Source organism: Xenopus laevis, chromosome 9_10L, assembly GCF_017654675.1.
Source record: "Xenopus laevis strain J_2021 chromosome 9_10L, Xenopus_laevis_v10.1, whole genome shotgun sequence".
Taxonomy (NCBI): domain Eukaryota; kingdom Metazoa; phylum Chordata; class Amphibia; order Anura; family Pipidae; genus Xenopus; species Xenopus laevis.
In genome coordinates this window covers 1564571-1590496 of record NC_054387.1, presented here as the reverse complement: position 1 = coordinate 1590496, position 25926 = coordinate 1564571, and the positions used below count along the sequence as shown (strand labels likewise).

General features: G+C 40.1%; 1 protein-coding gene across 1 annotated transcript; it reads right to left on the bottom strand.

Moving 5' to 3' along the window:
* Positions 1–901: 901 nt before the first annotated feature.
* On the bottom strand, positions 902–23768 carry top2a.L (DNA topoisomerase II alpha L homeolog). The gene is given in 35 exon segments (NM_001089033.1): positions 902–2771; positions 6039–6253; positions 6474–6632; positions 6818–6879; positions 7273–7447; positions 7873–8022; positions 8115–8247; positions 8359–8556; positions 8638–8721; positions 9315–9455; positions 10626–10717; positions 10801–10996; positions 11450–11650; positions 12012–12146; positions 12307–12538; positions 13413–13561; positions 13849–13970; positions 14076–14190; positions 14694–14786; positions 15316–15425; positions 15846–15951; positions 16040–16150; positions 16544–16669; positions 16861–17018; positions 17110–17248; positions 17334–17471; positions 17848–17949; positions 18034–18207; positions 18382–18594; positions 18917–19014; positions 19397–19542; positions 19629–19692; positions 21157–21247; positions 21465–21614; positions 23670–23768. Coding segments are annotated over 35 exon segments (4740 nt in total). The 5' UTR covers positions 23691–23768; the 3' UTR covers positions 902–2630.
* Between the last annotated feature and the right edge of the window lie 2158 nt (positions 23769–25926).

The window sequence follows — 25926 nt, the reverse complement described above, 5'->3', positions numbered from 1 at the left end:
CTCAACCAGTGGCAAGGAAGGAGGGGGGGCCGCTGCTAATTTTGCACCAGAGCCCAAAGATCTACAGTTGTCTACATGCCACTGAACGCCCACATTATATTTATTTATTTTGTATATATTTATATTTTATATAAAAAACTGTTTAAATATTTATATTTTATATAAAAAACTATGTTTAAATATTTATCACCTGTATATATTTTTATATTTAATAAATATTACAAAACAGATCATGTCGTGCTGATTAATTGCTACAATGATTTACCGTGTTCACGTTCCCATGGGTGAATTAAATCAAGCTGCCGCCTCTCTCCGTCCACATCTCCGTGGTCTGGTGTCATTTCTTTGGGAGTGGGGGCTTGGCAGCAGCGGTGCTATGATGGGGAGACTCCTGGGGGTCCTTGGAGTAAGTAACGCACAGAAGAGAATTATTCTGTAAAGGAGAGGGTGGGAAAGAAACAACACAGCACAAGACATTGGCACCTCCACGTCACACAACTAAGCCAAGTACTTTTGTGGCACCTCCAAGTATTTGGCATAAGGGGCAACAGGTTGCTCATTCTACTTTAGACCCCTTGCGTTGAAGTTTCTAATTACAAGGTCACCCCTATAAAGAGTGATACATCCCTGGGATCGTGGATTCAATGTGAAGTCTGTATATACTCCCTCAGCCAGTGTGGGTTTCTACTGGGTATTCGGGTTTCCAGCCACCCCCAAAAACCTGAATTCATTTGACTCAGATGAACATCCCTAATGTCACGGAGACCATATATAGTGGGGCAGGAATGGCAGTAATAAACTCTCAGCGTGTAAACATTGTGGCGCCATAGAAAGGAAAATAAAAGAACGAATAGAAGAAATGACATTCGACAGCATAAAGACCACACTTGCAATCACACACTTCACTACTACAAATCCTTTATTACAAACCATCTACAGGTACATAGAAAATATGTACAAAGGACAAACAGGGGAAATGTTTATGTACAGTTGGGATTAAACAAATCACTTGGATAAAACATTCCATAGTGAACAGAAATAAAAGCCAAAAATCCTCCATCAATTCTACAAAAAAAGGCGAAAGGGTCACAATCTCTAAAAATTCCAACCTGTGAAAGGGGTTGTTTCCCTTTCAAACACCTTTTTCAGTTCAGTTTTCAGATTGTTCACCATAAATCACTTTCTTTTAGTTCTTACAGTTTTTCCAAAACCTATGTTTAAAGTCTTTGTCTCTGGTGTTTTAGTCAGGCAGCTCAGTAATTCAGGCGCAGGTTCTGAACGGTTAGTTTTACAAAATTGAGTTGATCCATTTCTCAGCAGTATCTGTGGAGTATTAGAATTGATACAATAGTTGCCTGTAATGAAACTCAGAGATTCTGCTCAGCAGGGACAAATTTAGAGTTGGCGACCCTGCCTCACAGAGCTGCTTTAGAAAGTGAAAACTGAAACTTTACATTTCAATATTAGGGAAACCGTCTCACATAGAAAATATTTGTAAGAAGTCTTTATTTCTGGTGAACTGTCTGAAACCAACTGAATACAGGCCTATTCCGTTTTTCATACACAGAGAAAACAATTGCTGGGGTGGCAGTCGCTGCTATGGATTTCCATCTACTCAAGGGCAGTTACATACAAATGTAGATTTTTCTAATTCTGAGTAGACCTCAGCTAGTTTAGGATTGCGGTTATTAGGGTTTATCTCCAGGGGGAATATTTAAGGCTAACGTGTCACAAGGCTGATGTGTAGAATCTGCCAACCTAAGTGGATCTGCTCCGTGTGTTATTTGTAGGGATACACCGAATCCAGGATTTGGATTGGAATTCTGTCTTTTGCAGCAGAATTTGGATTGTGCCTGGCCAAACTGAATCTGCATATTTAAATTAGAGGCAGGAAGGGAAATTGAGTGACTTTTTCTCATGCAGCAAGGAAGTAAACACTCCCACTTTTTCCTTTCTTGCCCCTATTTTGCATATGCAATTTAAGTTGATTACAACAACAGAGTAGACAGCCGATTTTAGCAACAAAATGCATATGTTTGCGATTGTGCGCTGAAATTCGCTGTATGTGCACAGGCACACAGTGGAAGGAGTGGATCTCACTTAGATCAGCTTCGTCTGCGTTTCTATGTCGGCAGAGTAACAACCCCACGTGACATTAGCCGAAGCGCTGCAAAAGGGAACCACTATTTTAAGATCATAATAAGCTTTGCCCTATTTCTAATTTTATGAAAGTCAAGAGACGGTTTCAGTCGTGTGTTAAAATTTCACCCACTAACGATGTCGGTCCCCTGTCGAGTCAATGGAATATTCCTAGACTCTTCCACAATCCATATTCAGTTTGTAATTGCTTATATTTTCTGTATCACAAAAACAAAGGGGAGGGATAGTCAACTTTCCCACATACAGAGGGATTGGCTTCAATTACTCCGAAACTAAACCTTATGAGTGAAATACAGCAGAGAAGTAAGGTAAAAGTTATGGTTCTTAAAACCCAAGTTAAAACGTATAGGCCAGGTTTCACTTACAGTACTATTAAAGGTGTTCAAATGCTACAAGTGCATCACCTTGTGTAAAAGCAGAAAGCTGCATTATAAATACACAAAAAGAAACTGTTTCCTCATGCGTTAAAATCAAAAGTCATCGTCAGAATCCTCCAGGTAGGTGACGGGTTTCTTTTGGCGACCTGCCTGTGCGCGAGGTACAATATTCTCCATTTCATCGGAATCAGAGAAGTCAATGATCACACTGTCATCTTCCATTGGCTTTCGCTTCTGGAAAGAGAAGAGGAAAAGTAAACATTTACCCTCAAATATAACAGAAGCTTGAATAAACATAACATAAAAGAATGAGGATGAAGGCAGCGTGTGTTTTATACAGGAAATACAGATTTACTTTACTAGTATGGGATCCCTAATTCGTTAAACAGGATTTGTTACCGTTAAATCTGTTTCTCTGTAGTCGACAAGGGGACACAGGGAAAAGGTGGGGTTAAGATCCACCCTCCGAAGGCAGGACTCTTGATAATTGATTAAAAGGGGGCGTGCCCTAGGGTCTGGCTTAACCCACTGCTACGCCAACCTAATCAGTTTGTACCAAAGAGACTGCTGAACAGAAACATAAAAACTAGCTGAATTGAGTAAATCAGGGAAGAATTCCCTCATGGACCAACATGGTCAACATCTCACCGCGGGGCGGGAAGTCCTGTGTCCCCCCCCATCGACTACAGAGAAACGGATTTAACGGTGAGTAACAAAAATCCTGTTTTCTCTGTCGTCTCAGGGAACAGCTGGGGACTTATAGCAGCCCTGAGGGTGGGAGCGAGAGAGATAGTGACAAATTATTGTACCACTGACTAACACCTTTCGGCCAAAGGCTGCCTCCGAGAAGGAAAAGGTGTGTAGACTCTAGAATTTGGTGAATGTGTGATCAGAGGACCAGGTATCCGCTCTGCAAATCTGATTCAGGGATGCGGAGTTACACCATGGCCAGGAATTACCCATTAATCTAGTGGAAAGTGCTCGCAATACTTCTGGTGGTGGCTTCCCCTTGGATACGTAGGCCTCATGAATGGTTTCCTTCAACTAATGTGCTATGGAAGTCTTGGATGCCACCATACCTCTTCGAGGTCCCGTAGGAACGACAAACCGTTTCTGTGAACGTCTGATTTCTCCAAGTACCAACGAAGGGCTCTGATTACATCTAGGTTATGAAGACGCCTTTCCTTAGAGTTCTTGGGCTCCGGACACTACAATTTCCTAGTTTATGTGAAATGAAGACACCCCCTTGGGTAGGAACGAAGGGACCGTGCGTAGAACTGCTTTGTCCTTGTGGAAAACTAGATAAGCTGGATCACAGGATAAGGCACTGAGCTCAGAAACTGTCCTGGCCGATGAAATCGCCACTAGAAACACTACCTTCCAGGTGAGCCACTTGCCAGAAATGGTCCATAGTGGCTCAAATGGTGGCTCCAGTAAGGCCTCAAGGACTATATTTAGATCCCATGCTGGGGTCGGAGGGCGAAAGGGAGGTGCCACATGAGCTTCTCCCTGTAAGAAGTTATGAACGGAATCTTCCAGAGCCAGTCATGAGTGAAACAAGAGAGCCGACAATGCCGATACTTGTACCTTCAAGGAACTGAGCTTGAGGCCTAGCTGTAGGCCGCGTTGCAGAAAGGATAGAATTCTTGTAATGTTGAATTCAAGGAACGGTAGTGGAGCGTCTTGACACCAGTTCCAGTAGCTGCGCCACACTTTGTGATAAGTTTTAAGAAGTAGGTTTACGTGACTAAGATCGTGGCAGTGACCTCTTCAGCCATGCCTCGTCGTCACCAAATGTCTGCTTCAATAGCCATCCCGTCAAAGCGAATAGGCCTGGTTTGTGATGAGCTATGGGCCCATGACACAGGAGGTCATTCCTGATTGGAAGGTAATTGGATGTGCCACCGACAATTCCTGAAGATCGGAGAACCGAGGGCCAGTAAGGAGCTATCACAATGACAGTGGTTGTTGACTGTTATCTTTTTGAGGACCCGAGGCAAGAGGGGGGAATATGTAGGCTAGGTCGAACTGCCAACTCTGTGTCATGGCATCCACCCCTACAGCCAACGGATCACGGGATCGTGCAAAGAACCTCTTCACCTTGCGAGTGGATCTGGAAGCCATCAGATGGATCTGGGGAAGGCCCCAATGGCCGACAAGTGGGGAGAAGACCTCTGGGTGAAGTTCCCATTCCCCTGGATCCAGCTGATTCCGGCTGAGGAAGTCTGCCATCCACATTCACGGAGTAGACAACAGGAAATCAGATAGTCTCACTAGATTGTGTTCCGCCCACCTCAATCAATTGGGCTTCCGCTAAGGCTGCCTTGCTGCAGGTTCCCCTCTGCCTGTATATGTATGCAACTGTGGTGGAGTTGTCACTCTGTACTCACTGATTTTGCGTGCAATTGGTGGGTCTAGTGAAGGAGAGCCAATAGCACCGCACGCAATTCCAGAATGTTTATAGGAAGTTTTGCTTTGGACGTGGACCCTGTACTGACAGGGTGTTCCATGTTGCCCCCCAGCCCTGTAGGCCGACATCTGTCATTATTACTGTCCAATCTGGAGTCGCCCAGGATTCGTCCTTTGCTAGGTTGTCTCGTTGTAGCCACCACTGGAGGGAGTCCCTCGTTGATTGCAGTAGTGTGATCTTTTGGTAGAGGGAGCCTCCTTTCCTCCGGACAGGATGTTGGCCTGCAGGGGACGCAGGTTTATCTGAGGGAACGGTACCACCTCTAAGGAGGAAACCGTCAATCCCAAGACCCCCATGGCCTGGTGAGTGGTAGGATGGTGATTGTGGGCTAATTTGCCAATCTGGTCTCTGATCCTCATCTGCTTGTCTGGTGGTAGCGTGACTTGCTGTGTGAGGGTGTTGAAATCCCTTCCCCCTTGTCCTGGACTTCAGAAGGTCGTCCAGATAGGAGTACTGAAGCAGACTGCGATGTGAGGGAAAAGGTGACGGCAACCAAGAGGCAGGTGATAGCAGCTAGACTGGCGTTGTTAGGGGAGAGCAGGCAAGTGAGAAAACTCAAGTTACTCTAATGTATTGGGTGGTCGGTATAGCCCGAAGGCTAGGATGAGACGGTATGGTATCCCACGAATGAGATACCCCTCATTATGCATGTAGTCCTGCTCCAGGGGACCCCTCACCGTCAGGTGATCTGGCTTGACTTGTGTGCAGAATATCCAACCTCCTAGCAGGACACTTGAAAACTGATTAGGTTGGCGTAGCAGTGGGTTAAGCAAGACCCTAGGGCACACCCCCTTTTAATCAATTAAAAAGTTTCCTGCCTCCGGAGGGTGGAGCTTAACCCCAGCTGTTCCCTGTGTCCCCCTGAGACAACAGAGAAATACATTATACAAAAAAAGTTGCAAATTAAGAAATAAGCCATTTTGAGCAAATATTTTTTTATATTTAAAAAAAAACAAACATTTTCTTTGTTCTTAATGGGAACATAACTGCATACTGGGTTTAATGTTTAAATCATATTTATTTTTTCTTACCTTGGCTGCTGCAGTTGTAGATTTCTTCTTTGGCCCAAAATCAGACCCAGAATCACTATCAGAGTTCTTTCTCTTTTGTTGTTTAGTTGCTTTTGAGGTCTTTTTGGGGGCCGGAGCAGCATCCTCTGAATCAGATGATGGTTTCTTGGCAGCCGCTTTAGATTTGGTTGCTTTTGGTTTAGTTAAAGCATCCAAAATGGATGGCTGTTTGTCCTCTGGGGAAAATATAAATAAATAAGCGTTTTACTTTAGGGTTATAGGACATTTATTAAAAGTTTTAAAAGTAGAACTTGAATTCACAAGTACATGGCAAACAATACAGATTTAAATCTGTTTAAACCAAGATGAAACAAATAAATATAAACTGGATACAAAAGGCAAGAGACTAGCACATTTAAAAAATTAAAATATCAGTAGAAGAAGAGAAGTTCTCACCGTTCTTCGGTTTCTGGACTCGTTTCTTAGGTGCAGGTTTTACTGCAGCCACTTTAGCACTGGACACTTTTGCCCTTGGAGCTGGTTCGGGGGCACTGGGAGCAGGAGCTGGTGCACTGATCATGATGGGAGTATCCTCATCTATTTCAATATCTGGAACTAGGCAACAAATACAGCAACCTTACAACATATACTTCAAATTCCCAAATCAAGCTGTATAATACTATAATACGATCAAGAGAAAGATAAATTGTGTACACAGGGGAGAGTAAAAGTATTGTTATGAAAAATACCTCAATGTAGAACTAATAAATGGCCCAAGAAATATTCTCGATAAAACATACCTGCTTTGTTTTTTGGTGGAGCATTTTCTGGGCTTTCAGTCTTCTTCGCTTTCTCTGCTTTCCTGTTAAAGTTAGAACTATTTAGTTGGATCACTGACCTCTGTGAAGCTATAATTTTGCTACTTTTTGTCTTTCTATTCACACTCTCCATATTTCAAGGTCAAGCATTCAAGCTCCTGCCTGGTTGCTAAAGTAAAGTGGACATTTCCTGATCTTCCAAACTAGAGAGCTTCTTATCAAAAGCCAAATCATTGTAAACAAAGTGAAATGCAAGTTATCAACATCATACGAAGAGTTCAGTTAAAGGGCAATTCAACCCCAAATTATAATATATCAGAGCTTCTAGCCATGTTCAGTTTTCAGGATGACCCAGTTTTCTGCTTACAAATGCCACCAAGAATTAGAATAATGACAACTCTATTGTGCCATAGAGGTAAGTTAGGGAAAGTACTCACTTGGGTGCAGCTCTAGGTTTCTTGATGGGCTTTGCAATTACAAAGGATTCGTCTTCTGAATCAGATTTTGGGTTGAAGTCGCTGAATTCGCTGTCGCTCTTGTCTATAGATTTCTTTAAGCTGCTTTCCTCTTTGGCACTTTCTTCATCAGAGCTCAATATATAATTTGCTTTAGCTAGCAGCATTTAAAAAAGCAGAGTCATAAAGCAGAACATTTCATGTGGTTCAACAACAAGACACTGCAAACAATCAGTGAATGCCAAACAGCGATGAGATCTTAAAGGGAAGTTTAAACTAAAATACGTCAGACTCCAGTGATCTCACTTGCCTGTGATAATATTTCCCACTCAAATACATTTATGTTTCCATTGGGATTACAGCAGGAATAGTTACATGCACACAAACAGTCTACTGAAAGATCAAGGAACAGTTGACTTCAATTGTTATCCTGGTGCAAGTGTAGAGTTCCCTTATATGGGCTCTCTCTATAGGGACACAATTTTGTGCCAGCACTTTCACCTATGCCACTGATTAAAGAGTTCTGTAACACCATGCTAACATTATGCCCAAACAGCAGCTTGCTACTAGAATTTGTCTCACCTGCAGCATTTCGTCGTGGCTGAGCAATACGCGGCACCAGCTCTTCCACATCAGACTCACTCTCTGAATCCAGGAATGCGCTCTTTGTTTCTTTTTTCACTGGCTTGAATGGTAATGTTGCCTGCTTCTTGTCTTTAACAGCCTTCGTGCCTTTTATTTAAAGAGTAGTTATACAGATGTTACACTGCAGCACAACACAGGCATGCAAACAGAGAAGCTTTCATTAAAAACAAAGCACACACCTGGCTCTTTCTTAATTTTTTTGCTTAATCTTTCAGCAAGTGTTAGGCCTTCTGGACTTTGTTCTGGTGAATTTAAGCTGTCACCTTCACCACCATCATCGTCAAACTCCATCTTCTTGGCAACATCCTCTCCCTAACAAAAAATTATTTTTTTTGTATATTTGCAAAAAGTTACATAAAACTGCTCAAAGAGGTTGATTATTGTAGAGACCACAGGCATTAAAACCAAAACAGCTCATTTTACCTTAATCTTCTTTCTTATCTTTTTGGTGGCTTCCTCTTTCATGGCTGTTGTGACTCTTGGGATAACACGCCTACCATGTGGAGATGGCATAATTTCCTGCAACTGCATTTTCTTTACTTGCGGCCTCCCACTCTTGCCTTTAACCACTTTGCCTGCTAATGACTGGGACTCTTCTTCCCTTTCTTTAGCTTCCAAACTCTGTCAAACAAAGATAACTCAAACTCAAAAATTACATAAAACAGGCAACAGCAATTGTGGCAGGGTAGTTGCTTTACTTACATCTAGCTCATCAATGAATGCAACAAGGTCTTGTTTATACAGGTCAGTAGGAGATTTCCTCTTTAGATCCTGAAGCTCAGTGTTCTGCAAACAAATGACAACTTTAATTGAAAATGCCATTTGCCACAGCCAGATTGTGATATTCGAAGACTAAATTATTTAACTCTTATTAAACTGATATCAACACACCCAATTACACATTCAACAAATAAACGCTACAATGTAAAAACAACAAGCAGACATTTCTCTCATGATTATCTGGCTACAGAAATACATTGCTGTCTCAAGAAACCAAACCATCTTTTGTTTATTTCACAAGCAAGTATCTTAAATAGAGTTAGGCACATCAGACAGGGTCATTTTACTTGATAAGATGGAAAGCATGAGCTATTAATCATTTAGACCATCTGTGAAATTGCAGTACAGAATATTTTTTAACCCCTTATCCATAAATACAAACATTAAAATGCTCAAGTAAACCAGTCCAGGTGAGTTGATATAAAAGTGCAAGCATTTAATTTGACACTGCTTCTATCTGTTGAATGACTGGGAACAAAAAAATACACATACATTCACACACAAGAAAAATCTATTAACTGCTGGGTCAAACTCTAAAGCATTGTTCATAGTTCAATTTCAAGTTTAAGTTTGAAATACACTTGTATATGGCGTCTTACCTTAGTGTCCCTCTGCTTACAGAGCTCCTCTTTCTTCTCTTTGGTTAGGTACCACAAAGGCATGCTGAGTAGGTAATTGAAATCTGGGCCAGTTGCATTTGCCTCAGCCTCTTCCTCTTCTATCAGTTCCCCTGCTTCTTCCTGGGGAAGTAGAGGTTCGCATGATGTTAGCTGTTCTAAAACAACTGGGGTGCCCATATTTCATTATCCACTTCAGTAGCATAAGCTCAGTAATTGTAGAAAGCAAACTCATCACTGCAGATGGCAGAGCAAATGCACGAAGATGAAGAATTTGCAATAAAGCATCCTCATCTTAAAGCAGGGGTGCCCAGACTTTGCCATTCTGTGATCTACTCTAGCCACCTGGCAACTGTCATAAGATGTGCAGTCTACCATTCAGTGAAAGCCACAAAAATACACTATGGTGGTAAAAAAATGCTGTTGTTATGGTTTTCCAATTAAAAACACTTAGCAGCCTTATCAGCCCATTATGAAACATATTTATGCATGACGTGGGAGAAAAATCCACTGTTCACTAATCAGGGTTAAAAAGGTCATAGATAATCTCAAATGTAATTAAGGAAGAAGTGACCTTTCACTACATCTAGTGGTTTTAGAGCAGCAATGGTCTGTCTGACAGCCCTGCTGTTATATTGCTAATTACTGCCTTCATGAGAAAATAACAGACCAAACCAGATGCACTGACCTGACTGTGTGGGAGGGCAGTGAAGCTGCTGCTTAGGTTATCAGGAGAGCAATTGGCTTCGCTTCCTATTTTCGCGCACTCTCTGCTGCTGTTCAGTAGCAGGTGATATGGGGAACAATTTACAGAGGCCAGACGGGATTAAATTTCTATTCTGCTTTGAATCTACACAGACTGATTGTAGGAGCAGCCGCATTCAAAAGCTCTGGTATGTTAGGGGAAAACATAGATCACGGTCTACCAAATCAGAGTGATCGACCCGCGACAGATGTCTTAAAGCATGTGAACATGCCCATCATAGTGAAAGGTTTGTGCATTTCTACCAGACCCTTCATTCGCTGTATTATACATTTAAATCATCTTTTGTACAGATAAGCTGATGATACAAAGGTGGTGCATGTTTTTTTTTTAAATTTCTTACTCGGTGCAAGTGAACACAAACACTTTTTGATTAAAATAAATAAAACTAGTGAGCTCTTTATACTGCTGTATTGGGGGGGTGGAGAGGCTTAGCAAAAGTTTCATTACACGAGAAAGAAAAATGTATTGCTTTTGATTTGTGAGGAAAAATTGATCAAGACATGGACATTTTGCATAGAGATAAATACCTTTTCCTGAGTTTGTTTCCAGGTTTTGACGGGGTCAGAATCATATCCTCGTTGGACCAGCATCTGAATAAGCTCTTTCTTTGGTTTGTTTTCTGGAAAGGAAGTTTTCCACTTGGTTAGATAAAAAAAATCCACAACATAGTGTGCGATTTTGTTAGGGTGTCCAATTCCTTACCAATGACTATCTTGCCCTCTATTTTTTCCAAAATGAATCTGGCTTGGTTTGAGAGCTTTGAGGCCTCTGCAGTTAGCATGCCCACGAGCCAATCCTTTCTAAGGCTGTAGTATTTAACTCGAAGGTCAAAAAATTCCCGTAAGATGTCAAGAACGGTTTCATATTTCCTCAAGCACCCAACGTGGTCAAATAGCACCTGAAAAATAACATTGCCTGCACATTAAACATGCTACTAGAATTGGTATAAGGCACATAAAAATGAAAAAGTACACTGACAAAATTGGTACATTGAAGTTTCTCTAGAATAATGCTCTCCATCAGCTCAACAAGCTTGCTCCTGCAACCACCTCTCAGTTGTCCAGTCAAACCCAATCTTGGTATACAACCTCAACTCAGTATCTTACAATATATTCGCTATCAGTGGAGAAAGTCACAAACTGATCCAGACCTCCACCGCTAAGTTCATGCTCTATGCAGTTTTTATATTGTTTTCAAATAATGCATCAATACATATAATGGGACACATTTCAAAATAGAAACTTGTAATTACATTTAGGTGTAAATTCTTCAGAAATGTTAAAAATAAAATGTATGTGCCTTTTGAGCACATTGCCATCCTGTGGGAGATGAGTGCAGGATAAACACCTACCATAGAATTACATGTAAGAGAGGCCTGCAGCTTGAAGACTTTGTGAAGGCCGGCAGCTTCAGCCTCTGCTAGCTTTTGCTCAGTCATTTTAACCAGAAACCTCACAGTGGTATCAGTGTGGTACTCCTTATAGTCAGTAATCAGAGGTGGTGTTTTCTCTGTTCCGTTCAACATAGGTTCCAGCACCTGTTCCTTATAGTTCTAGGTGCAGAAGAGGATGACAAAAAGGTCAGGTACATACCACTTGGGAAAAAAGGGGGCAAATATACTCACATAAGCTACTATATTACAGATATTGGGCATATATGTAGGGAATAACCCCTCCCTATTGAATATCCAGTAATAACCGAATTTTAATACACAAGTTTAAGGATGCCATAGAACGAGTGGCTTCACTAAGAACAAATTTAAGGCCATTTCCACATAGCTAGGAATCCTCAAATGGTAAATAGCACAAAATACAAATACAATTGCAGAAATCCTCAAATGGTAAATAGCACAAAATACAAATACAATTGCAGAAAACATTAACACAATGCATAAAAATCAGTGGTCGCAATACCTGAGTCCATGTCCTGGCTGGAAGTTCTGAGATTTCTATAGTTGTGCTGTCGAGCACAGACACCTCACCATTCAGAATGAACTGATTTGGGCCAAGTTCCTGAATCACGCCTTTGAAATTTTTATAACTGGGAAGCTGTTTGGCAGAAGAAAAAAAAAAAGTGCAATTTAAAATTCACTTTCGCTACTAGAGAGTGAAATTTGTCTCTCAAATCACAGCAGAACGATTCTGAAGTTATTTAGATATCTGGACTGTCAAATGCTAAATGACTAAAAAAAGAAATTAAATATCTAACCATTTGTTGAGGCTCGTCTCCATCCAGCATACGACGAATGTTGTTCACAATTTCACGGGTGTCATAATTGGGAAGTTTGCAAGACCAGCCAGTGCCAATACCCTCTGCACCATTCACCAGAACCATGGGTATGATAGGAATGTACCACTCTGGCTCAACTTTCTGGTTGTCGTCATACATAAACTTTAAGACATTGTCATCCAGTGCAGGGAAAAGCAAACGAGCCAGAGGGCTGACAAAAAAAAAAATGGGTTACAGCTTAGTCAAAACAACTCCATGATTTACATATCCAGGGAATTTTGTGGCAACACCTGCAGAATTAAGGAAGCTATAAATGGGCTAATCAAAAACCAGATAATCAGAACAGCATCATATTTTCACTCCCATCATATATAGCATTGCACCAAAGCCATGGATGACTGTACATGGACATAATAAAATCTGACATGCCTTATCAATGAACTCATAACAATAGTACATAGATATCAGCTGGTATCACCTGGGAAGCACACATGTAACAATGAATTTATTTATATGTAAATATCTGGCCTTGAGCCGTTTGCTTGGCTAAGGTAAAAGCAGTCTGATTTCTTACGTGTGCATCAGCAGGCTAACTGCCCATTTAGACAAAGGCACATTGCCACTGAAAGGTCATATTAAAAGAGGGGGAAATGGTCTTGTCCTGATATAGCCAAATACTGGTCCAAAGTCCTTAAGATTTGTTTGATCTCTTAGAATTTTGCAACATTGTCTGCCTACTAAATTGTCTTCTGGGGGTCATGGATGAGCTTATGGCATCTAAGTACACCAATAGATTCAGATCCCTCTTGTTTTATGCAAGAAAGAATATTGCTTTGCACTGGACGGGCCCTCGCCAACATCAGTTAAAACATGGAAGCAATTGGTCAATAAAACCATACCTTTAATTAAACTAACCTCAGAAGCAAGGGGCACACAGAGAAAACTGGATAAAATTTGGACCCTATGGTGTGAAGCAGGATTAGACTAATTTCCTTGTCTGAGAGCCTAATGCAGAGTACCTAACTCAATATACCCCTCAGAATGGTCTTATCCACTTGACGCATATGGTAATGTTTGCTACTCACCTTAACATGGTGAAGATGTATCGAGGACTGGCAGCATCTTTGCCACCATGCAACCTAGTGCCAAACTGACCAATCGGTTGTAAGAGATTAACATTGTTGCTTCCTACAAAGTTTTGTGCCAAGTTGATGATGGTCATCATGAGAGAGATCTGGAAAGACAGACAAAAGGTTAACATATACACAACATTGTAGATTTCTTTTGCATATTAACAGATAAAGTGACTTCCTTTATGCAAAGGGCCTATAACAATTAACCACGTTGAGTTTTAAGGAAAACAAACTACAGGAGTTGAAATGCAAGTGCAATATTTTGGATTAAAGCACAAGCAGGTTTTATAATCTGTAAGAATCTGACACACTAAGGAATGTATTTTACAGATGCTTACTGGTTTAACTTTGTAATGCTTTTGAAAGGTAATGTACTGCCATAACTTACCTCACCATGATGGTATGCAGACATTTCAGCGACAGAACCAGCCAACTGGGCCACCTTAACTTCACGCTTATCATTTCTTTTGAAGCAAGTGAACAATACTTTCCTCTGCCCAGGTTTTAAACCTTGTAACCAAAAAAAAAAAAAATGAAGCAATGAATAAAAAAATTGCATGTAAACTCTTTACATACATTCATACAGATAGATCTGATCAAGAAAAAATTACTTACCATCAACCAAGGAAGGGATGGATCTTTCATTGTCCGAGTTTGAGAACAAAATCAGTTCCTTGTTAATAAAGTCATTGAATGTTAAATATTTTGTGGATTTTCCATAAAGGTATTCCTGAAGGAGACAATATTGTATGTTATATAATAGTCAGGGTCTGTTGCAAGGGGCCACATTTAAAAGTTACACAATAAGTAGAGCACATTAACTTTTTGCTTGTGGAAGCATAAAACACTGTAAAACCAGTAAGTCTCACAATGGATCAGGGAATTGTGCTACTAACTACAACATCCAGTATATTTAAAGCAGATGATCAGTGGCTGTTTGAAGGCCTTATAATATTCAAGACTTTATATTTGCATGGTTGTGGGTTTGACATTTGCTAGTGCTGTTCACATACAGATTGGAAGACTATAGCTCTACTCTTCACCCTTCAAATTTTTACAACTGCAATTTTTGAACTGCAATGAAATAGTGCAACCATATTATACAATACTTTACATGTAGACATTTTTAAAAGAAAAATCATGCAAGGTTTTCCGAATTCATTATTGGGTTGTAACTTTTTTTTTCTCCAAAAAGTCTAGGCATGGGGTGTCTGTTGTAACTTTGTGCCTTACCTCTGGCAAGCCATGCAGCCTCCGTTCCCTGCGGTCTTGCATGAAGTTGGTCAGCCATTCCTTACGGTCATCCACCTTTTTTCGGCTAAAGGCCTAGATGTTAGGATACAGAGAATTAAAGGGGTTGTTCGCCTTCCAAACACTTTTTTCAGTTCAGTTGTTTTAAGGTTATTCCCCAGAAATAAAGACTCTTTTCAATTACTTTCCATTTTATTCTTTACTTTTTTTCCCAAAATCCAAGTTTAAAGTTGAATGTTCGTGTCTCCTGGTGTTTGAGTCCGGCAGCTTAGTAATTCAGGTGCAGACTCTGAACTGCTACAATTTTACAACATTTAGTTGATACATTTCTCAGCAGTATTAGTAACTATTGTATCAATTCTAACAGCTGCCTGAACTGAAACTCAGGGATTCTACTCAGCAGGGACAAAGATAAGAAATGTATCAATTTAGATCAGTATACAAGGTCGCCCCCCCCCCCCCCACCATTTCTGTACAATGGTTTCTCCGGATAATGGATTCCATACCGGTATAGAACAGTTCAGCCTCAGTTGCTTTTTATACACATAAAAATTCTCACAGTTCAATGAAAGCAAACACTTAAAAAAGAAAATGTAGAAATTACCATGGTGATCGCAGCATCATCTATAGGGCCCGCATACTTGAAGGGAATACGATGTCTCTCCATATCCGCAAAGTATTCCTTTGCCTCTTTAGATGTGCTGGTACCCAGACCTAGGGAAGCCAAAAAAAACAGTCAAAAGCACAGAAATTGTTTAAAAAAAAAAAGTCATTTAAATAACAGCTTTCTTATCCTAATAAAGCTGCTAAAGTGCAATTTGAGAATGCTTGAAGTATAGAACTGCAGGAGGAAGAACTTAAATACTATACTATTGCTAGAAAGTGTGCATAGACTTTTAGGTATATCAAGTTTTATACTTCAGTGTAGAACAAATGCTCCATAACAGATTTATCTGGCTATAAACTGTGGGCTAATTAGAACTTGCTGCAATGTTGTGTATTAACAAGTTTGGTGCTCCTTTAATACTAACATGTCACCACGACCGTGAGAAAGACCTTCACCGGGTGATTATACAAATGTAGGGGTTCTTACGTGTCTGGCAGAGCACTACCACACAGGGGTTTTTAACAAACCTTTGTAGTACTTTATTTTCCAGGTTTTGTGGCTCTCAGTATTGTTCTTCCATTCTTCAAACTCAGGGATACTATAAAATGAAAGTTCCTGCTTATTTTTTGTGACCTGCAGGAAGGGAATGGAAAAAAAGTCAGATGCCATAAAAAAAAAAGCATGCAATTGTGGCAGAAAGACTAGCATCGCATGCACACACCTTGATAATAGGCGTGATAAATTCCTCCAAAAAACAATGTTTTAGCAGGGATGGCCAGTTGTGATGGATAAAGTTGATCAATAAGCCTTTGATATGGGAGCCGTCTTGATCCTAAAACAAAATGTGTTTAATTAGCTCAATCTTTACATACATTATTTAAGTGGAACACTGTAGCCCTCTATAAAAATATATGAAATGAAAGACCACATTTAAAATACAGTACTTTTTCCGCGATAGAGCCTATGACAGTTATTTTTTCTTCATTAACCCAAAGTAAAGCCACCATTTTCGAGTCTGTTTCGCTAACTCATACAGGCCCCTGTGTTGCAAATAATCCTAGGGCACACGTTGTCAGTTGTATCTATTATATACATTTCTCTATCAATATATTGATATAAATGAGGATATAAATAAAGCCTTTTTAACCTTTAGGCAAGCAGGCTTTATTACACACAGCAGTAACAGACCATCATGGTTCCAAGTTCCAAAATGAAAAAAACAAACCTGATCTGTCATAATCATGATCTTTCCATAACGGAGTGTCCTTAGGGACTCGTTATCATCATAATTCTTTTTATATTGCAGACCCACGATCTTGATGATGTTGTTTATTTCAGCATTCTCCATTATCTAACACAAAAGAGAGTGAGATATTAGGATACAGCCAATAATAATTAAAATCTGACCTGATCCAATCAAATCTCATCAATGTATTCATTGGCAGGTTTGTCAGAACAGTTTTTAGAATACTGCATTTGCTTTGTATCAGAGTAAACACAACCTAAAGTCAGTTTTCCCCATTGTTCGAAGTTCCTACATACCTGCTTGTGAGAAGCTTCCCTAACATTGAGAAGTTTGCCTCGAAGTGGGAATACACCATAGCGATCTCTTCCCACCACACCAAGACCAGACACAGCCAATGTCTTGGCCGAGTCTCCTTCAGTTAGAATAAGTGTGCATTCGAGAGAGTTTCTGCTGCCTGCAATTTAATGCCAGTCATATTATAAACCTGCAAAACAGCCTTTTCACATTTATAATGAAACTAGTAATTCATAGAGCTATTCACATACCAGCGTCGTTCGCGTCATCCAGTTTCGGAATGCCCTTGATCTTTGTGTGCTTCACTGCGGAACATTTTTTATTTAGCTGAGTCTGTGCTTTGAATTTTACCCAGTTCAGAATACTTTCGACAATTCCACAGCTTGTTGCCTGTAATAATATTATATGTTATGAATTTTCAATAAAGTTACAAAGCTGAATAAGTTTAGCCTTAAAAAACCCTCACAAAACTTACGCCTTTGATAAATTTCTCTGACAGAGTACATTTAGATCCAAAGCTCTTTGACTGCAAGGTCATATTCTCTTTAGTCTGAGAGTCAAAAGTTGGATTTTCAATCAAGGCATTCACAAAGACCCACATGTGGTTTTTCACCTGTAAAGAAAGTATTGAAGGATTTTGATAGGGTGAAGAGAGCCACAAAACATCTGTTTATCATTACTGCTATAAACAACATTGTATTCTAGTGCTTATTTTAATAAATTGTAGGGTCTCCATCTTTTACTCAAAACTGAACAGTCTTCCAAAGGCTACATTGTAGCAAATTATATTGGAGCTGTTCATGCTCTTCTTGTTATAATGTCCTTGGCCACATAACAGCCCATGCTAATAATAAAACACTTATAGGGATCCATAGAGTCAATGAATAGATCCACAGCTCACTATTTAAGGGATAAGTTTTAGGTTAATTCCCTTTTAGTATTGTTATTCCTAAGATCTTGCAGCAGATAACCGTAGCAGAATCACATACCTGAAAAGGTTTCACAGAGATCCCGCCTTTATTCTTCTTTTTCACAACATCAATAAGTTTGGTTACAATCTGGTCTGCGACATAATCAACATGCCTGCCACCCTTTTGAGGAAAGCACAGATTACCGTGAGGAAACATCCGACATTAAATCATATTTTGGATATGGGACATTAAACAGGAACTTACTTTTGTGGTTGCAATACTGTTGACAAAACTGATTTGCTGGAAGCCCTTTTCACTCATGGTCAAACAAACTTCCCAGCGATCATTCACCTGCTCGTGCATTACTTTAAATGGATTACCAGTTTCATCAAGTTTATCTTTCAGGTACATCTCAACGTAAGTTCGGAAGCCAGATACCTTAAAAAGAGAGAAGGCATAAATTCAAGGGGGTAAAGTCACTGAAGTGGGTGCATAAACATTAATACTTTTTCCACGAGATCTACATTTCTGTGCGATTAGATTAATTACAAATAGTTTAAGATAGGGGCTTTTTTTGCTTTTTCTAAAAGAGAACATTTGAAGTCTACTTACTGGAAGCCTTTTCCCATTTAGAAACACCTTTACTCCTTTAGAAGAGCCAGCAACATCATAAGCTCTGCGGGACATCAGGGCTACAATATCCTTGTCTAATATCTGCATTTTAAACTTGCTCAGATCAGGCTGAAAAGTGATGCAAGTGAAGTCTTCTCCCTCAAATGGCTTAATCTTTGGATCTGGTGCATTTGACATGTTGTTGGTCCAAGTCTATTCATAAAATATAAAAAGTCTTGCTGAAGTGAAGTTTTATAGAATTTTAAAGAAAGCTTGTTACAAAGAGAAGAAAATCAGTGCATTTCAGAGGTATAAAGTCATTGATAAACCTTATAAATAAAAATGTGGAAAGGTAGCAGGAAGTAGCAGGCACTGAACATCCATGTGTAAATACACTTTATAGGCATCTGGTTAATTGCCGTTCTTTAAAGTGTTTACTGCACAATAATATTGTGTTATGATATTCAGTCAGTGAATGGAAGAAGACTGCTAAAAGTTTAAGGGAACAGGTGTGAACAAACAGCCTAAAACATACCTGCTTGAATATTTTCTTATACTCTCTGCATGCAGTTTCTACAGTGAACTTGTTACTGAATATGTTACAGAGTTTGGCACCGTATCCATTACGACCACCTGTGCAGGAGAAAATACTTGTCAACTCCACAGACAACAAAGTTCAAACGTTATTAAAGTTAGACTGTAAGCTCTATGGAGCAAGGAAGCCCCATCCTCTTGTCTCTGACACCAAGCTCTTAATCTTTATAGTAACTGTGCTTTGCATTTTTATTGTACTCTGTATATATTATTGTAATAACATTTGTTCTGTTACTTATTGTTCTGCTATACAGTGATGTGTACATAAGTAGCACTATATAAATAATATACATTCGATTACTACTAATTCCCTGTGTGCAAGATATAGCCCAAAATGGATTTTCTGTTTCCAATAGCAGGTGCTCAGAGGGTTAGGGTGACCGGCTATGGACTTTGTTTTTAGTCAGACTGCTAGACTTACCTGTTACTTTCTTCTGGTCATCATCATAATTACTGGAAGTCAGCAACTGGCCGAATATCAGGGCAGGGACATAAACTTTCTCCACTTTGTGTTCAACAACAGGAATTCCCTTCCCGTTATTCCACACACTGATGGTGTTATTGTCTCTGGAAGAGTAAAAGGAAGTTTAGAACTGTAGAAAAGCCAACATTATCTATACATTCACTTTGCCCTGGGAGAGAAGATCACTTACGGGTCTATGGTGATCTTTATGCAGGACATAGTTGGGTCCCTCTGTTTATTATCGGCTGCATTCACTGTGAATAGTAAAAAGTTCTACATTAGTGCCCGTATTTCTCAATCACTGTAAATAGGACATATCTAAAATCAGGGAAAAAAAATGCATGCAAAGGTAGAAGAAATGTAAAACATGTGCAGAACTGAATCCATCTGGCAGGTGGAGCCATAGTCCTTAAGTGGGACTAAAGCAAATCATTTATAGAGAAGGAAACTAGAGTTACTTGTGGAACAGATTTAAAATTTAGCGTGACCTGAGGTTTTCTGGATAAGGGATTTCCGTAATTTTCTTCATACATTAAAGGGGTTGATCACGTGCAACATTTTTTCAGTTCAGTTGGTTTGATAGTTCACCAGAAATAACGACTTTTTCCCCCCCAATTACTTTCTACGTGTCACAGTTTTTCTAATATTGAAGTGTAAAGTGTCTTTTTTACACCGTCTAAAGCATCTCTGGGAGGGGAGGTCGCTGACCCTGTAAACTGCTCTAAATTGATACATTTAGTCGATACATTTCTTATCTTTGCCCCTGCTGAGCAGAATCTCTGGGTTTCATTACAGGCAGCTGTTAGACTTGATACAATAGTTACTGATACTCCAGAGATGCTGCTGAGAAATGTATCCACTAAATGTTGCAAAACAGTTCAGAATCTGCAACTGAATTACTGAGCTGTCAGACTCAAACACCAGAGACACCAACATTCAACTTTACACTTAGATGTTGGAAGAAAGGTAAAAAATAAAAAATGAAAAGTAATTTAAAACAACTCAACTGAAAAAGTGTTTGGAAGGTAAACAACCCCTTTAAGTCTACTAGAAAATCATGTAAATATGAAATAAACCCAATAGGCTGGTTTTGCCTCCAATAAGGATTAATTATATCTTAGTTGGGATCAAGTACAAGCGGCTGTTTTATTATTACACAGAAAAAGGAAATCAGTTTTAGAAAATTTGGATAAAATGGAGTTTATGGGAGACGGCCTTAGCGTAATTCGGAGCTTTCTGAATAACAGGTTTCGAGTAACGAATCCCATACCTGTACAGGTATGGGACCTGTTATCCAGAATGCTCGGGACTTGGGGTTTTCCGGATAAAGGATCTTTCCATAATTTGGGTCTTCATGCCTTAAGTCTCCTAGAAATTCATTTAAACATTAAATATCCCCAATAGGCTGGTTTTGCTTCCACTAAGGATTAATTATATCTTAGTTGGGATCAAGTACAAGATACTGTTTCATTATTACAGAGAAAAAGGAAATAATTTTTAAAAATTTGGATTATTTGGATAAAATGGAGTCTATGGGAGACAGCCATTCCGTAATTCAGAGCTTTCTGGATATCGGATTTCCGGATAAGGGATCCTATACACCTGTACTAGAAATTAGGCAAAATTCACTGGGACAGATTGTTAAACCGAATGACTGCGTCTTGTCGTCTAACTATGGGCCCTGCTGCACAATGAATTCACAAGGTAAACGGACTCACCCAATATTTCATCAAAGATTTTATACAATCCAGGGACAAACGTAATGTCTCTGCAATTCAGTCCTTCATCTTCATCAAATACCCACATTTGCTGAAAGGACAAATAAAAGAATCAGTTGTGCTGTAAGCATGATTAGAGGGACAGCTAAACATACATACATATATATATATATATATATATATATATATATATATATATATATATATATATATATATATATATATATATAACAGCAGTAAGCAATAGTATTATGTACAGCAGCTGATGCAGGACAGTTCTTTTCCTTCAGATAATGGAGACTGCTCACCTGTGTAACGGGCTCCACAGAACCAATGTAGGTGTCTGGACGGAGCAATATGTGCTCCAACTGGGTCTTCTTTTGATAAATTCGCTCAACAGAGAGACGCTTGTTGTCGCTTTTCTTCACTTTACCCACAGCAGTTTTGTTCTCAAGAGGCTAGGAAGAAACGCAATATACAATGAGCCAGTAGAACAGAAAGGCTATTTCTCATTTAACATTTTCCCAGTCAGAGAATCGGATTTGTACATGGAACCTGTGAGATGACAGTTTGCTTGGCTGACCATTACTTACAGAAATTAGCGCGGTCCTGAGTCTAACTGAACGACACTTATTACATTTGGCGTTGGCTTTTCATACATTTGTGACAGAGTGGGTGTGCTTTAATAATAATAACTTACAAACTTTAATGTCTAACCGAGTATAGAAAGTTTTCCAACTGTACTCACACTACCAATGAGTGAATCACCTCGATTAGGCCTGACACTTAGCTGCCCAAATTGGCCAAAGTTATGCTCAGCAAGAACAGGGATTTCCAAATGAGCGTAACAGCCATGAAAAAACACAGCAGATATAAATTGTTATATACTGGCAATCATCATCGATTTAAATTATGAATGCACCTAATTCACTATTTGGCCGAATCGCCAAACGATTCGTCCGAATACCGAAGCAAATCTGAATACTAATTTGCATACGTAAATTAGGGGCATATGGTACAAATTTTGATACACAGTAGATAACAGATAAGTACTACTATAGTTTATATAAACAAGCTGCTGTGTAGCCATGGGGGCAGCCATTCAAGCACAGGATACACAGTAGATAACAGATAAGTACTACTATAGTTTATATAAACAAGCTGCTGTGTAGCCATGGGGGCAGCCATTCAAGCACAGGATACACAGTAGATAACAGATAAGTACTACTATAGTTTATATAAACAAGCTGCTGTGTAGCCATGGGGGCAGCCATTCAAGCACAGGATACACAGTAGATAACAGATAAGTACTACTATAGTTTATATAAACAAGCAGCTGTGTAGCCATGGGGGCAGCCATTCAAGCACTGGATACACAGTAGATAACCGATAAGTACTACTATAGTTTATATAAACAAGCTGCTGTGTAGCCATGGGGGCAGCCATTCAAGCACTGGATAGCTTCTGTGTAGCCATGGGGGCAGCCATTCAAGCACAGGATACACAGTAGATAACAGATAAGTACTACTATAGTTTATATAAACAAGCTGCTGTGTAGCCATGGGGGCAGCCATTCAAGCACTGGATACACAGTAGTTAACCGATAAGTACTACTAAAGTTTATATAAACAAGCTGCTGTGTAGCCATGGGGGCAGCCATTCCAGCACAGGATACACAGTAGATAACAGATAAGTTCTTAAGAATCCCATTGTATACTACAGAGTTTCTCTTATCTACTGTGTATCCTGTGTTGAAATCAGATTGTCAGGGTGCATGAAGTGTGGCGAGTATCACACAACTGCACACTGGCCTGTGTCTCATGTCACTGAATACACACAACTCGTTCAGCCCTCACTGCACTTCAAACTTAGGGAGATTCTAAAAGCCAAGGGAAATGATGGAGCGGATGGGAGGGTCTAACAGCAGGCCACGCCCAGTGAAGCAGACAGTGACGTCATGGACTGCCTCAGTGATTTCCATCGTGGTGTTGGTCTGTGTTGTTAGAAAACCTACACACTGAGTGCAGCTCGTACAGTGTACAAGTGAAATGGACAAATTGCCCACACACACACACACACACACACATATTACACACACAGACATTACAAACACACACATATATTACACACATTACACACACATATTATATACACACAGACATTACACACACACACATTACACAGGGGGCGAGTGAAGTGATGGGCAGAGTTAGGAGTGAATAAAACAAATGTACACACACTAGGCCTATGAGGTGAGTGTCAGCTGTGAGACAAGCCCAATATCATGGGGGGGAACTAGACAAAGACACAGAATATGGAGCGGTCACGTGTTCTTCTGTTCTCATTCACTTTTACTTCTCCTGTGAATTAAGTGAGAAACCCGTGAGCACGAGGAACATTAGGGGCAGCTGCTCCCGACATTTCCCTTTAACTAGAGACGCAACAAAGTCACAGTTTCCCTCACAGCAGGCGCCACAATTCCTCCTCACAGACACTCACTCACTGTCACTCACCTGCAAAGGTTCGGTCTCCATGTTTAGCGTTTGCTACAAAGTCCCCAAAACCACCTAAAATTCAGAATCTAACACAGGCGCTCCTCGCTTCCCGCTCTCTTTCTCTACAGTAACCCAGCCGGCCGTTGTACTACCAACTTCAAACCTCTCTATCCCGCCTAAACGTCTGCGCCAACCACAATCAGCGAGATAGTGAGCGTTAACCAATCAGCTCATTCAGGGGGCGGTGTTCAGTACGAATCCGCGAATGACAACAGGCAGCGCTCTGTCATCAGGCTTCCTTTTAAAACTACGCGCCCAGAACGCAGACAAGTGGCGGAAAAAGGGATGTTGGGCGGTGTCTTGTCTTGTGATTGATGGGTTGATGGCCTAATCAAATAGAAACGCTGAGTTTCACCAGCCAATAACTAGAGAGGCGCCACGCTTGAGATATTACAAAGCAGTGGCAAAATGAATCGGTTGTTGTTATAATGTTGAATTATTGTCGCGTTCAGATGATTCTATTAAAATCCTACTTGCAGCCATTATAGAAAAGAAATCCTTGCACTTCCGTGTTGAATGAGGAGTTAATTACACAGAGTTTCCTCACAGACTAGTTGTGCTGCTGCTGCTGCTCTGTGTGACACCAAGGAGTACATTTACTTAGCTTGAGTGAAGGATTAGAAGGAAAAATACTTCGAATTTCAAAGTATTTTTTTGGCTACTTCGACCATCGAATTGGCTACTTCGTTCGACCATTCGATAGTCGATAGTACTGTCTCTTTAAGAAAAACTCTGACCCCCTACTTCACCACCTAAAACCTACCGAGCACCAATGTTCACCTATGGGGAAGGTCCTCATAGGCTTTCCTAGCAATTTGTGATCAAAGGAAAATCGTTCGATCGATGAATTGAGATCCTTCGAATCGTTCGTGTGAATCTTAGAGAATTCTGCCCCATTTTCCTAATTTCGAAACTGAGCAGGCAATTTTAACCCGGCAGCCCTTCAAAATACCGAGCTGTCGAGGTCAAAACCAGATTGGTGGCACCCCTAAATTGCTCAGACATACCACAAAGGGTTTGGAAGCTCTGGGGACATGTGGGAGCCTTTAAACTTCCTGCATGCCAAATGCCGTGCTCCGGACCCCGACAAGATAAGACTTGGGCATGTGAACGTGGAGAGGGAGCGGGAAACTGGCACAACGAATGTTCCTGACTGAGGGGCGCCCTGTGGTTAATATAGTGAATAAAGTACCCCCTCTTGTAAAATATAAGGATATTATAAGTTACCGAGGAGTTTCATGACCATATAAAAACACGAGGCCGAAGGCCGAGTGTTTTTATACAGGTCATGGAACTCCGAGGTAACTTATAATATCCTCATATTTTACAACTGGGGGTACTTTATTAATTATAATACACAAATTTTAGTGAGTCATGTGACAGAAATTACATCACTACTCACCGTTTATAACTGATGACATCACTACTCACCGTTTATAAGGATATAATTTACAAGATATTCACGGCTTTTGTGTATTATATAGTGAATAAAGTACCCCTTTATGTAAAATATAAGGATAATATAAGTTACCAAGGAGTTCCATGACCATATAAAAGCAAGAGGCCGAAAGCCGAGTGTTTTTATACAGGTCATGGAACTCCATGGTGACGTCTACTATCCTTAAATTTTACAACAGGGGGTACGTTATTTATTATAATACACACGTTTCAGTGAGTCGTGACAGAAATGACAACGCTAAACTCAGATTATAACCAATGACATCACATATCATTTTCAGGATATTCATGGATGTTGTGTATTATATAGAAATTCACAATGAAAGGTTTTATTGTAAGAGAGTGAAAAGAATACGAGTGAAAAGCCCAGTTCTCTGTACAGGCACTTGCAGTCAATAATATCTGTGGGGTAATCTCATAGTCAGGGGGGTAACTAGTGTTGCCACCTGGCCAGTATTTTACCGGCCTGGCCGGTAAAAATGATGGTTGATCCCAATGTTATTAATAGAGAAAAAACATAAGTCTATAGGAAGGCCGGTATTTTTTTCCAGAAAAGGTGGCAACCCTAGGGGTAACTACAGAGGAAGCAGACCCTGCGGCTGCTGAAGCAGGGCCAGGAGGTATAGGGGCCCCATGAGGCCCTAATTCATATAGAAGTTAAATAAATATTGGTAAAACAGCTCAAACTCTAGACATTTTAGGAGCCTGAAAAATAATTTGCTGTGGGGGCAATAGATATCTAGTTACCCCACTGCTC